Below are 12,605 nucleotides of genomic sequence, written 5' to 3'. Positions count from 1 at the left end.
CCACTCCGAGGCCGCCCGGTCGGGGCCCACGGCCTGGATGCGCTCGTAGTCCACCCTGCCACGACACAGAGAGCACCCACGGGGTGCAGGAGTTACTCCCTTGGCAATTAAAAAAAAAAAAAAAAAAAGCAAATGTAACTGGACTTAACCCCTCCCGATTGCTTCTTCCCGTGTCTGTAGGGAGAGAGAGAAAACACCTTTCTCTTCCCAGAGGCTTTACAACTGCTAATTTCTCTCTCAAACATCGACTCCATAGAAACATCTTGAAACCTGTCACAGGTATGTCATTCCCGAATCCTTTTCATAGAATCGTGGAGTTGTTAAGGCTGGGAAAGGCATCATGAAGTCCAGCCACCAACCCAGCACCACCACCACGTTCACCACTAAACCCCGTCCTCAAGTGCCTCAAGTGCACGTTTCTTGAAAACTTCCAGGGATGGTGACTCCCCCACTGCCTTGAGCAGCCTGCTTTTTCTCAGCAGTTACAGTATTTCATAAAAAACACACTTTAGCAATAGTTAAACCTCTTGGGTCCGTTCTGGAAAAGGATGCATTTTTAGTCTGGCGAGGAATGATGAAGGCAGAGACCTGGAACAGGCTCCTGTCTGGTTTAGTTTCAGTAATCAGCTACAACACACAACCCTTCCCACACAGCCAGAAGACACAAGGCAAAACTATTAGCTCCTGGCAAAAGTTATGGGCAGAGAAAGTTTCAGAAGAGTTTTCTCTTTTAAAAGTAAATCTGAAACCCTCCTGTGGCTGAATCACTTTGTAAGTGATGGGTTGGTTTGATGCTGTTCTGAATAAGTAGAGGGGGTTGGTCATGCTACAGATTTAAATGCCTTTTGGGGTCAAAGAAGCCCAGGATTTAGGGAGAGAATCCACGTGGCCACTCCATGGAGAGGGCACAGCACAGACCTTCCTCTGGAGGGTCACAGCTTTGGGATGGGAAGCAGGGACGGAACGCCCCCTGCCAAGCACCCACGTGCAGTCCGGCGGAAAAGAGGAGCATAAAGTTCTCTGCAGCGCAGGGATTTGATTCTTCTCTTTCACAAACCGCGCTGTGGGTCCGCGGGACCTGATAACTGATCACTGCCCAGCGACTCACTCTTACTTGTTGAACACGGCGTTCAGCCATCCCCAGAAGGCTCTGCAGCTGCCCGGCGGCGACGGCGGCTTCCTCACGAGTCTCCCCAGCACCATCATCACCTCCTTGGAGAAGAGAGAGAGTAAACAGAGATGTTATTTGGAGCGCCCGCAGCAGCAGCAGCAGCACGGGAGAGGCCGCGCCCCCCTCCAGGCCTGACCGGGGCTGTCCGCCCGGCGGGACCCGCGGCTGCAGAGCGGGGGGGGGCCCGTCACCGCCCCCGGGCTGCCCCGAGGGCCGAACCTTGGCCGGCTGTGTCCTGCCCGGCCCGGCGGAGCGGCGATGGAGGCGGAGAAGCGGCAGCAGCAGGAGGAGGAGGAGGAGGAGGAGGAGGAGGAGGCGGCGGGCTCGGCGGCCCCGGCCCGGCGGTGTCTCCGCCCCCAAGATGGCGCTGCGGCTGAGGGGCCGCGCGGGCCCGGGCGGGGCTGGGGCGCTGTGGCGGCTCCACAGCCGGGCCGCGAGGTGAGAGCCCGCCCCGGACCGCGTCCTGCCCCGTTATCCAGCTCCCGGATCTTTTTCCTTTTCCCTTTCCGCTTCCCCTCTCCCCTCACTTCTCTCCCCTGTATCGCCTTCCCCTATCTCCTGTATATATCCCTTCTCCCCTTCCTCTCCTATATCCTCTATATCCTTTCTCTGCTCACCTTATCCCCTATCCCCTTTCCCTATTCCTATCCCCTCTCTCCATCCTCTCCCCCTTTTCCTATCTTGTCTCCCATTCCCCACTCTCTATCCTTTTCCCCTGTCCCCTGCTCTCCTATATTCCCTGTATCTTGTATATTTCCTATATCCCCTCTCCCCTATATCCCCTATATCCATCCTCTTCCCCTTTTCTCCCATTCCCTATCCCATACCCCTACTCTCTATCCTTTTCCCCGTCCCCTATCCTCTATCTTGCCCATATCCCTTGAATTCCCTATATCCCCTGTCCCCAGTGTTCCCTATATCCCCATATCCCCTACACCCCCTTTCCCCTCTCCACTGACAGCCGTGTCGGTGTCCCCGCAGCACCTTCGACGTGGTGGTGGTGGGGGCCGGGATCGTGGGGCTGGCAGCAGCGCGGGAGCTCATCCAGCGTCACCCCTCGCTGTCCTTCGCCGTGCTGGAGAAGGAGAAGGAGCTGGGTACGGAGCGGGTGAGGTGGCCGGGCGTTCCAGAGGCTGTGCCCAAGCACGCGCTGCCAAAACCTCGGGGTTTTCCCTGGGAAGGGCTCAGCTTTTGGGGTGGGAGCTGTGGGAGAGCCCTCGTCACTGAAGAGGGTGATGGATGTCCCGTCCCTGGAGGTGTCCCAGGCCAGGTTGGACGGGGCTCGGAGCGATCTGGGCTGGTGGAAGGTGTCCCTGCCCATGGCAGGGGGTAGAACGAGGTGGGCTGTGAGATCCCTCCCAACGCAAACCACTCTGGGATTCCGTGATGATTCTCCCCTTGGGACCAGCATCTTCATTCCCTGGCACCGCTGGCTTTACCCTTACAAAAAAATTCCTTCTACTCTGCTCTCAAGGACACATCCTTCAGTGGAAAAGCAGAGTTTTCATCAGTCTGTGCTTCACTGCTGGGACTTCAACTCAGACTTTAAACTTAATGTCAGACTTTTAAGTTAAAAAATCCTTAATGTTGACTGTCTGAGAGCTGCAGGTCTGACTGCTGGGGCTCCAGCAGTGCAGGAATGTCAGGAGAGGGGATAAGAAGGGTGATCAACCAGAGGAAGGAGCAGGTGCAGGTTGTAGAAGGGCAAGGGCAGGTCCTGCAGGGAGCTGAAGGAACCCCAGGGGATGGATACATTTAATTTTAAAAATCAGATTTCTCAAAATTATTCTTAGCATATCTTATTTATTTTATTTTTTTTGCTCTTGGAGGAAAAACTTGTGTTTTTGGGGGGGTTTTGTCCCTGTTGATCCAACTCATTGTAAGATGGGATGGATTATCATTAACCAGCTCGTGCTGTGTCAGTGTTTCTCTAACCTTTTGAGACCAGGGGAGGAATTCACTGTGTTTGCCGTGCAGTTACTCATTTGAGCATCTCTTGCAACGCTGATTAAAGTCAGGGCCTCAAATAACCCACTTTTCAGGACAGCTGAAGTGGTTAAGTGTGACCAAATGTGTTTTAATAACTTATTTTCCTCTCTCTTTAGCTCACCACCAGAGTGGCCACAACAGTGGTGTGATCCACAGCGGGATTTACTACACCCCTGGCTCCCTGAAGGCCAGGCTGTGTGTGCAGGGTGCAGCCCTCTGCTACCAGTACTGTGACCAGAAGGGAATTCCATACAGACAGTGTGGGAAGGTACAGGAATTCCTGTCTGTCCTCACCTCACCTTTGGAAGCTGAGGCTGTGTGATGTGCAGCATAAGCCTGGTTGTGGTCTTGTCCCGAAAACATGAGTGTCTGTGGTAACTCTCAGTGAATTTCTCTTCCAAGAGTCTTGCCATTAAAATCTTTTGCCTCAGAGCACACTTTGAGGGGCACTTCCAGAGATCAGCAACCTGGAGTGACATCATTTTGGAAGTGGCTGCTACAACCTTCCCCCCGTGGCCCCTGTGCTGGAGGAGCTGGGGAACTGCTGCTCTGGGCTCACACTCTCCAAGCTGCACATAATTTAATATCCCCTCCTTCCCCCCAAATCCTCCTTCCCCCCAAATCCTCCTTCCCAGCTGCTGAGTCTTACTCTGCTGTCATTCCTCTTGGAGAAGCTTTTCCGTGGCTCTCCCCACCCTGCCTTTGTGCTCTGAACCATTCCCAGTTCAGTGTGTTTTGGGTGCAAGGCAAGGACCAGAGCTGTGCAGAGCATTCCAGGTGTGCTCAGACTCGGGACTTTTGCAGTGAAATATAAGATTTCTCTCTATTATCCCATATCCTTTTCCTAGTTGTTCCCAAAATTCCATTCAGGGCTCTTCAGCTGTCACTAGGCTGCTGTTTTCCATAGGATTGTCTCTCCTAACCCCAAGGTCTTGGCCCTCAGGGATAACTTTGAATTTCATCATTTTATGTGAGAGGCTGAAACGGCTTTTTCTGATCAAATGATCCTCAAGTTGCAGCAAAGGAAGTTTAGATTGGATATTGGGAAAAATTCCTTCATGGAAAGGGTTGTCCAGCCCTGGCACAGCTGCCCCAGGGCAGTGGCGGATCCCCATCCCTGGAGGGATTTCAAAGCCCTGTGGATGTGGCACTTGGGGACAGGGGTCCCCAGAACATACCTTTATTGTCTTACTGAGACTGAGATTTGTACATTTTAAGTTCGGTTTTACTTATTTTTGAAACATCCCCAGTGGCTCTTTAGATCCACGTTCTTTCCCCTTCGGGTCTGTAGTCTCATGGTACTTGTAGCAAATATTACCCACTGTTAGTAACTTCAGTATATTAGTGCTTTCTCAGCAATAATATCAGATCACTTGATTTACACAATTCCTGTTGTCTTTCCCCAAGCTGATTGTGGCCGTGGAACGGGATGAGATCCCGAGGCTCAAGGCTCTGTACGAGAGGGGGCTGCAGAACAACGTCCCGGGGCTCAAACTCATCGGGGCGAAGGAGATCCAGGCCAAGGAGCCCTTCTGCAGGGTAAGGAATTGCCACACTTCCAATCAGCTTGTGAAAAAGAACCCTTTTTTATCTTTTTTTTTTTTTTTTTTTTTTAATCTTGTAAACATTTTGTCTCCGCTCCTTAATTAAAACATCCTTTGAGGGTCCAAGATCCGGCTGAGCGAGCGGGGAGACCCCAGCACTGCCCTCTCACGGCAGTGCACGTTATTCCAGGTGGAATATTCCAGCCCTCACTCCTCCTCCCGTGTCTTTCATGCCATTGCAGGGTCTGATGGCCCTCGATTCTCCGTACACTGGCATTGTGAATTACAAACAAGTGGCCCAGTCCTATGCTGAAGACTTCCAGGAAGCAGGTGGGACAATCCTGATGGATTTTGAAGTCACAAACATGGAGATGGCTAAAGAGAGCTCTCCAGGAAGTGCAGATGGTAAGGCAAGGGCGGGTTTTTTGCCCTCCATTTACTACCAGATATTTCACTCAGAACACATTTGTTTTAACTGAAATTACTTTTTTGAGCCTTTCTGTCTCCTAGGGATTATGTTAGTGAGAGTATTCAGCAAACTCACTTTGGGGTTTATTTGCAAGCAGGTCACCCTTCAGCTGGAACATTTCGAGCTGATGCAAGAAAACAGCAGTAAAATTGAGGAGTAAGGTTGTTCTCTCCCATTAAAATGAGATTTAGCTGAATCTTGCACGTGTGTTCTCGTCATAGTGAGTGTTCCTTAGCCTGGAAGGCACGTTGGATCTGTCCTGGCACACATATGGAAGAATAAAAATGGATTCATAAATACAGTTATGTCCAGAACCATCAGTTGTGACAACAGTAGTTGTTCCATAACTTGAAGATATTCCAGAGGAAAAATCCCTTCTGGTGACAAGCTGCTCGTTCTGCTACTTGTTCCATTAATTCCTTCTCTTGTCCAATTTTTATTACAGGACTGAAGTACCCAGTCATTGTTAGGAACAAAAAGGTAAGAACGAAGCAGAAGTTTGAATTCTTTACAGGAAGCTGCTTCTCCTTTTCTTAAGATTTTTTTTTTTCTTGAGCCCTGGTGGATTAATCATCTCCAAAAAGTGGTTGAAAAGCTGCTGCTCATTAACATGATCACTGTCATCTAATACTGCTGCAATAAAACAGCTGCTATGAGTTCCTAACAGTGAGCAGCTCCAAATTTTATGGCAATAATAATGTAAAATAATTAAGTGTAACTTCTCTGCTGCCTGACTTGTGTTTACCTGTCCCTTATCTGCTTTATTTGCACAGTCTTACCCCTGTCCTTCCAGGGATCCCTTTTATGACTTGTCCATTTGGTGACAAGCACCTAATTTCCTGTTTGCTTTGGGGCTTTGGCATCTGTAAAGCGATAAGGAGGGATTTAGCATCATTTTATTGTCATTTTAGCATGAGGAAGCCACGAGCTGATGTAAAAACAGATGTAAAACAGCTGCACATACAGGGGGTGTTCCTGCAAGTCAGAGCTGCCCAGGAAACGTGGTTGTCACCTTCAAGGAAGAATATCTGGACCAAAACCAACACCAAAACCCTTCCAGTATTTTATGTATTTAGTTCTGCTGGTTTTTTACTTCTGTTTTTCCTTTTTCATTATAAAGCAGCTTCCAAAATCTGTTAAAATTCCTTCACCAAATACTGGGTATTTTTAATGCAAATATTTTTAGTTGAAAGAAAAAAAAAAAAACCACACCCCATAGTATTTAAAAACAAATACTGTGAGCTAAATAAATAGGTAATAGTTTGTGATTTGATTTTATTTAATTAGATTATGAGGTGTTTAAATATTTAGCAGCTCTCTGTGAATTTTTGGACGTGAAAAAGCAACCCTGTGGGGTGAAATCAGAGAACAGCCTTAATTAGCCAAATATACCTGGGTGGGGTGTTCCCTGAGCTCGTTTTTTAGCAGATATATTGAATTTTTGCCTGTTCTGGTGTGTTGTTTTCCAAAGGGGGAGCAGATCTCCTGCGGGCACATCCTGACCTGTGCTGGGCTTTACTCCGACCGCCTGTCCGAGATCAGCGGCTGCAGCCCCGAGCCCAGGATCGTCCCGTTCCGGGGGGATTATCTGGTGCTGAAACCAGAGAAGAGCTATTTGGTGAGAGGGAATATTTACCCGGTACGTGTTGCCTGCACTGGGGGCTCCAAGAGCTGCTAAAATTGCAGGAACGGGGCAAAATTCCGGGGTTATTTCCGTTGATCCACAACACGCGGATGGAGATTGGGGTGTTTTATGACACAACGGCATTTTTTGGGTTAATCTGTAAGGAAAATACATAGAAGTGCCACGTGGGGAGTTACTGTCAGGTGGTTTGTTTTGTTTTGGGGGGTTGGTTCATGTATTTATTTATTCATTTATTTAATAGGGCAAAAAAAATGAAACATAACAAAAGCCACATGTCCAGGAAAACTCTGGCTTCTTTCTCTGCATTCTAAAATAAATCTGTAGGCGGGATTCAAAAGTCCCAATGAGTAAATAATTGTTTGTTATTTAAATAATTTGTTGTTATTTAAATAATTATGACAGTCCTGCTTAATGTATTTATCGATAATCTGGGCGAGAGGATTGACTGTGATCCAAGGAAGTTCACAGGGGACACTGGAGGTCTCTTCCAAACTAAATGATTCTGGGGTGAAACAAAGGGTTTAATCTTGTGAGGTAATATCCAATTAATAATTTCTTAATTATTTATTTATTATTATTTTATTAATGCCAGTTATATTATCAGTTCTAATACCAGTTAAATACCCAATTATTAACTAATACCTGACTTAGATATTTTCCTCCCAGCCTCATTTTTTAATCAGCTTTGCTTTGTGTCATAAAAAATTAGACATGGGAGGAAAAGGCCAACCCTTCTACCATCTAAAGTAGACAAATAATGGGATGAATCCCAGAGAGAAAGGATAGTTATAAAGCAAGAAGAGGGAATTCCTGGGGCAGCATTTTCTGCAGTACACTGAAATACTGCCATTCTGAGGATAAGTTTAAATTTGCTTGGATCTTTAGGAATAAAGTGTGGAGCTCTGAGTACTGGGTGTTTGTCCGACCTCTTCTCACCTGGGAATCACCCAGGGTCCTGTCTTGGGCTGGGAGGGAGGAAATGGAACAAAAGAGGAAACTGCAGATGTTTATTTATATTTATAATAATTATTATTGTTACATTTATTATTATATTTATTAATATTAATCAGACCTGCTGAGTGCAGCTTGTTTGGAGCAATACAGACCTGTGAGGTTTCCCTAATACTGTGCAGCCCCTTTTAATTGCAGCTTAATTGCTGCTGATGAATAGCATTAGTGCGTCTTTGAGTTTGTTGTGGGTTGATTCAAACCCTGAGAAATCACGTGGACTTCTATTTATTTTTTTTCCCCCTGTTGTTTGTTTTCCTCCTGAGATTCAGCCTTACCTGGCCCTGCCCTTCAGAATTTCAATTAGATTCCAAGCTACAACCGCACAATTCACAAGCAGAAAGACAAGCGCAGGAGACAACTCCGTGGCTCAGTGACTCCAATTCGGTGGCAGCGCTTGGAAATAAAATGGCCAATTCACCCTTTTTGTGGCAGCTGCACTAACTCCTGTATCCCCCTGCAGGTTCCCAACCCCAGGTTCCCCTTCCTGGGATTCCATTTCACTCCCAGGATGGATGGCAGCGTTTGGCTTGGACCCAACGCGGTGCTGGCCTTCAAGAGAGAGGGCTACAACCTGTTTGACTTCAGCGCTGCAGACTTTGTCGATGCTGTGACCTACAGGTGAAGCTTTGGCTAGTTGTTCTTGGTTAAATATCCTGCTTTCCCTGAGTTTTTAAAGGTAGCAAGGGTGGAATTCTTTCCAAGGCGTTTGACTTGGTGTGATTTCTGTTTGAGTTTTCATGAACCAGCAGGACATGTCCCAGCCAGCCTGGGAATGTGGCTGCTCATCAGAAGGGGCTGGTGGAGCTATTGCAGGAATGGTTTTGGTCCAGTGCACTGGAATATTTTAATCAGCCCAGACAGTGTAATTAAAACACCTGCAGAGGATTCTTGGGACAGAGAGAGGCTGGGAGAGCTGGGAGTGTCCAGCCTAGAGAAGAGAAGGATCCAGGGAGACTTCAGAGCCCTTTCCTGTGCTTGAAGTGGCTCCAAGAGAGCTGGACAGGGACTCTGGAGAAGGGATGGAGGGACAGAACAAAAGGAGTGGTTTCTCACTGCCAGAGGGCAGGGATAGATGGGATATTGGGAAGGAATTGCTGGCTGGGAGGGTGGGCAGGCCCTGGCACAGGTTGCCCAGAGAAGCTGTGGCTGCCCCTGGATCCCTGGAAGTGTCCAAGGTTGGTTGGAAGGGGCTTGGAGCAACCTGGGCTGGTGGAAGGTGTCCCTGCCCATGGCAGGGGATGGAATGGGATGATCTTTGAGGTCCCTTCCAACCCAAACCATCCTGGGATTCTGTGATCTGTAGGAATGGTTGGTTATTACCAAGTGCTCAATTTTTGGAAACTAGACTTGAAAAACAATCTGAAAATATTATGGAGGATCCAAGGAAAAGCTGAAAAACAGGTCAGGGCAGTGGAAAAGAGCTTTGTGTCAAACAGCTCAGTTTAACTCAGTTTATTCAGTAAATGGTTGGAAGCACCTTCGTCATTGCCTATGGAATTTTATAGGGGAAGACTTGAGGAAAGCAGAGCAAGCAAACAAGGTTTGCAAAGACACAGCAAGATCCAGTGACTGAAAGCTGAGGGGTTTAGGAGTGGGATGAACTTTTCAGGATGACTGGGGGGGGAAAAATCTCAAGTGTCGTGTCTGTCTTCCATTGGCGTTTGACTGGACCAGAGAAAAATGCTGGATGGAGGAATGATGGAATCACAGAATGGTTTGGAAGGGACCTTAAAACCCATTCCACCCCCTACCATGGGCAGGGACACCTTCCACCAACTCAGGTTGTTCCAAGCCTCATCCAACCTGGTTGTGAACATTCCCAGGACTGGAGTTCACAGTTCATTCCCAGAGAATGTAAAGGCAATGCTCCATCCCTGTAAAAAAGATCTGTTGAAGCAGGCAAGGGCAAACATATTTCTCAAACAGAAAGAATATGGGATCCCTGGTGCTGGGAATGGGAATTCTTGCTGTGCAGTTGCGTTTGCTGCCTTCTCTGACATTTTGGGGGGAGGTTTGTTTTGACTGCAGTGCTTTCTCTCCCTGCAGGGGGCTGTGGAAGCTCGTGCTCAGGAACGTGTCCTACGGCGTGGGGGAGATGTACAGAGCCTGTTCCCTCAGTGCTCAGGTGAAGCAGCTCCAGAGGTTCATCCCTGAGGTCACCACCCATGACGTGCTCAGGTAAAGGAAGTTTTTTCCCGTCAGGAACACCTTGTTGAATCTCTTGTTTTAACAGGGGGGATCATGGCATGGGCTTTCTCCCTCCCCGCACCAAAATATGGTACCAAAGCTCAGAGCTGCCTCCAGCTCTGGGGATCCCAGCACAGGAAGGACATGGAGCTGTTGGAGCCTGTCCAGAGGAGGCCCCAGGATGATCATTGGGATGAATCACCTCTGCTGTGAGAAAGGCTGGGACAACTGGGATTGTTCAGCCTGGAGAGGAGATGTTTTGGGGTGATCTAATGGTGGCCTTCCAGTGCCTGAAGGAGCTGACAGAAAAGATGGAGAGAGACTATCTCCAGAGTGCCTGGAGGGACAGGACACAGGGAATGGCTTCCCACTGCCAGAGGGCAGGGTTAGATGGGATATTGGGAAGGAATTGCTGGCTGGGAGGGTGGGCAGGCCCTGGCACAGGTTGGGCAGAGAAGCTGTGGCTGCCTCTGGATCCCTGGAAGTGTCCAAGGCCAGGTTGGAGCAACCTGGGCTGGTGGAAGGTGTCCCTGCCCATGGCAGGGGGTGGCACTGGATGGGCTTTAAGGTCCTTTCCAACCCAAACCATCCTGTGATACTTTGTACAGGAAAATCTTCTGTATTGTATTTGTTTGTGTACAGGCAGGTTTGATGAGTATTTGTGTGACTTCCTACACTCTCCAGAGCCTGAAATGAACTCCTGTGACATATTCCCTAAGAAGAAAAGGCCTCTTTTATCCTAGTGACACATTCAGTAGCCTGAACATAATCTGAGTTCACAGAGAAAGCAAAACATTCATGAAATTCAGAGGGGAAACCAGAGTATGAGTTTCTACTGAGTGAGAAGTGACTTAGTTTGATCATCTCAATAAAATTGTATTTGGTTTCTTGCTGTGTGGAGAGAGAAACTAATTCAGAGGAGTTAGAAATGCCAAAGGGGCTGAAGAGGCTCGTGAGGAAAGAGGAGGCATTTGAGTACATGGAGGTGGATTTAACTGTCCAAACATTTGTGGGGAGAAAACATAGAATAAGAAAAGCCCAGCCATGGTGAGAAGGAGCTACCCAGGTCTGGCAGCACACCAGGGGCATGAAATTCATGTCTGACAAGGTTTGGTGTTTCAAAACAAAGGGTTTCCTTCTTGGAAAGACAAGGACGTGTTTGTGTCAGCCAGGAAGGACAGAGAAGATGCTCTGCTTGGCTGCCTGCCCTGGTTTTATGGCAGTGATTTCTCCCTGGAAAGGGTGGTCAGGCCCTGGCAGGGGCTGCCCAGGGAGGTTTGGAGTGCCCAGCCCTGGAGGTGTCCAAGGCAGGCCTGGAGTGGCACTCAGTGCTCTGGGCTGGGGGGGATCGGCCACAGGTCGGACTGGATGGTCTGGGAGGGCTTTTCCACCCTCAGTGATTCCATGACTGTGAGACATCCCCTGCTCTGCCTCATGAGTGTTCAATCCCCTAAAAGGCTTCGGCTCCACCCTCTGCCTTCCTCACTGCCCCCCTTCCCGAGGGAATCGCTCTCCTGGCTCCCCCAGCAGCAGGGAAGCGTTTCCTGAGCTGCTCCTTGGCTTTGCTTTGCAGGGGCCCCTCGGGGGTGAGAGCTCAGGCGCTGGACAGCGACGGCAACTTGGTGGATGACTTTGTGTTCGACGGAGGCGCCGGAGCCCTGGGGAGCCGAGTCCTGCACGTCAGGAACGCCCCTTCCCCCGCCGCCACCTCCTCCCTCGCCATCGCCGCCATGATCGCCGACGAGGCCAGGACACGCTTCGAGCTGTGAGGGGTGGGAAGGCGTGGGGGAGGTTTCCCTCTGGGATGTGGGACTGAGTGGGCTTTTTAAGGACGCAGATCGAACAGGTCGACCTGGTGCTTCCCGGCCCAGAACATTTGGAATGTTCTCCCTCCCTCTCCCGCGACTTCCCGGCGTCGGGAATGGAGGAGCTGCGATGCCTGGGGAGCTCCAGCCACCTGCAAGGAGGGCTTGTCCACCTGAGGAGCAGCACAGTGTGAGGGGCCTCCAGCCACAGGTGGAGCAGGAAGAGACAATCCCTCTGTGGTGGGATCATCCTCATTATTCCCATGACGCTGGTTGAAATATTTCCTCCTCGGAGAATGGGTGGGTCTGAAAAGCCCCGGGCCTGGGGTGGTTCTCTGGGTGATTTCTGTCTGATTCTGTTTAAATTGGGAGTCTGCAGCCCTCTAGATTACATGAAAGTAATGGAATAGAAGGATAAGCCCTGCTTAAGGCTCCTACTGATATGGAATTAAGGGCTTTATCAGAGATTGAAAACAATGTTCAGAGCCTTTGACGTGAATGTGGAGTATTTCACAGAAAAATGAGCTTAGCCAGGATTACCAAACCCAAGTCCATTTAGATGTGCAGTTCAGATACACTGATTTGTTCACTGCCTCAATCTGTTACAGAGCTGAAGATGAAGATATGGACATAAACAGTCATTTTTCATTTAATTTACAGCTGGGAATCAGCACTGATCAGAAAACTTCTTCAGTGGGTTTCGGGTTTTTTTTAACTTTGAATGCTGGTAATGCCACAGGAGCTGATCTTAGTGCAGGCTGTTGAGCAATCCAGAGGAAATGGT

General features: G+C 49.0%; 2 protein-coding genes across 2 annotated transcripts in view; one reads left to right on the top strand and one right to left on the bottom strand.

Annotated features, from left to right (window-relative positions):
- The window catches only part of DMAC2L (distal membrane arm assembly complex 2 like), a 3,535-nt gene extending 2,039 nt beyond the window's left edge, over positions 1–1,496 (bottom strand). Inside the window, exons 1-2 of the mRNA XM_027907646.1 lie at positions 1,391–1,496; positions 1,115–1,212 (exon numbers count right to left, since the gene is read on the bottom strand). Coding sequence (XP_027763447.1) covers positions 1,115–1,206 — 92 coding nt within the window. The 5' untranslated portion in view covers positions 1,207–1,212; positions 1,391–1,496. The remainder of the gene's footprint in view (positions 1–1,114; positions 1,213–1,390) is intronic.
- A 21-nt stretch (positions 1,497–1,517) lies between these two features.
- On the top strand, positions 1,518–12,236 carry L2HGDH (L-2-hydroxyglutarate dehydrogenase). The gene is made up of 10 exons (XM_027907645.1): positions 1,518–1,609; positions 2,153–2,268; positions 3,277–3,428; positions 4,568–4,699; positions 4,947–5,109; positions 5,619–5,653; positions 6,645–6,812; positions 8,290–8,447; positions 9,876–10,007; positions 11,590–12,236. The coding sequence occupies exons 1-10, from the start codon at positions 1,533–1,535 to the stop codon at positions 11,783–11,785; spliced, it is 1,329 nt and encodes a 442-aa protein (XP_027763446.1). The 5' UTR covers positions 1,518–1,532; the 3' UTR covers positions 11,786–12,236.
- Positions 12,237–12,605: the final 369 nt, after the last annotated feature.

Source organism: Empidonax traillii, unplaced genomic scaffold (genome assembly GCF_003031625.1).
Source record: "Empidonax traillii isolate 1590-97213 ecotype Southwest subspecies unplaced genomic scaffold, ASM303162v1 scaffold1511:size131785, whole genome shotgun sequence".
NCBI classification, from domain to species: domain Eukaryota; kingdom Metazoa; phylum Chordata; class Aves; order Passeriformes; family Tyrannidae; genus Empidonax; species Empidonax traillii.
Note: the sequence above shows the minus strand (reverse complement) of the source record. Positions and strands in the feature narration are given on the sequence as shown.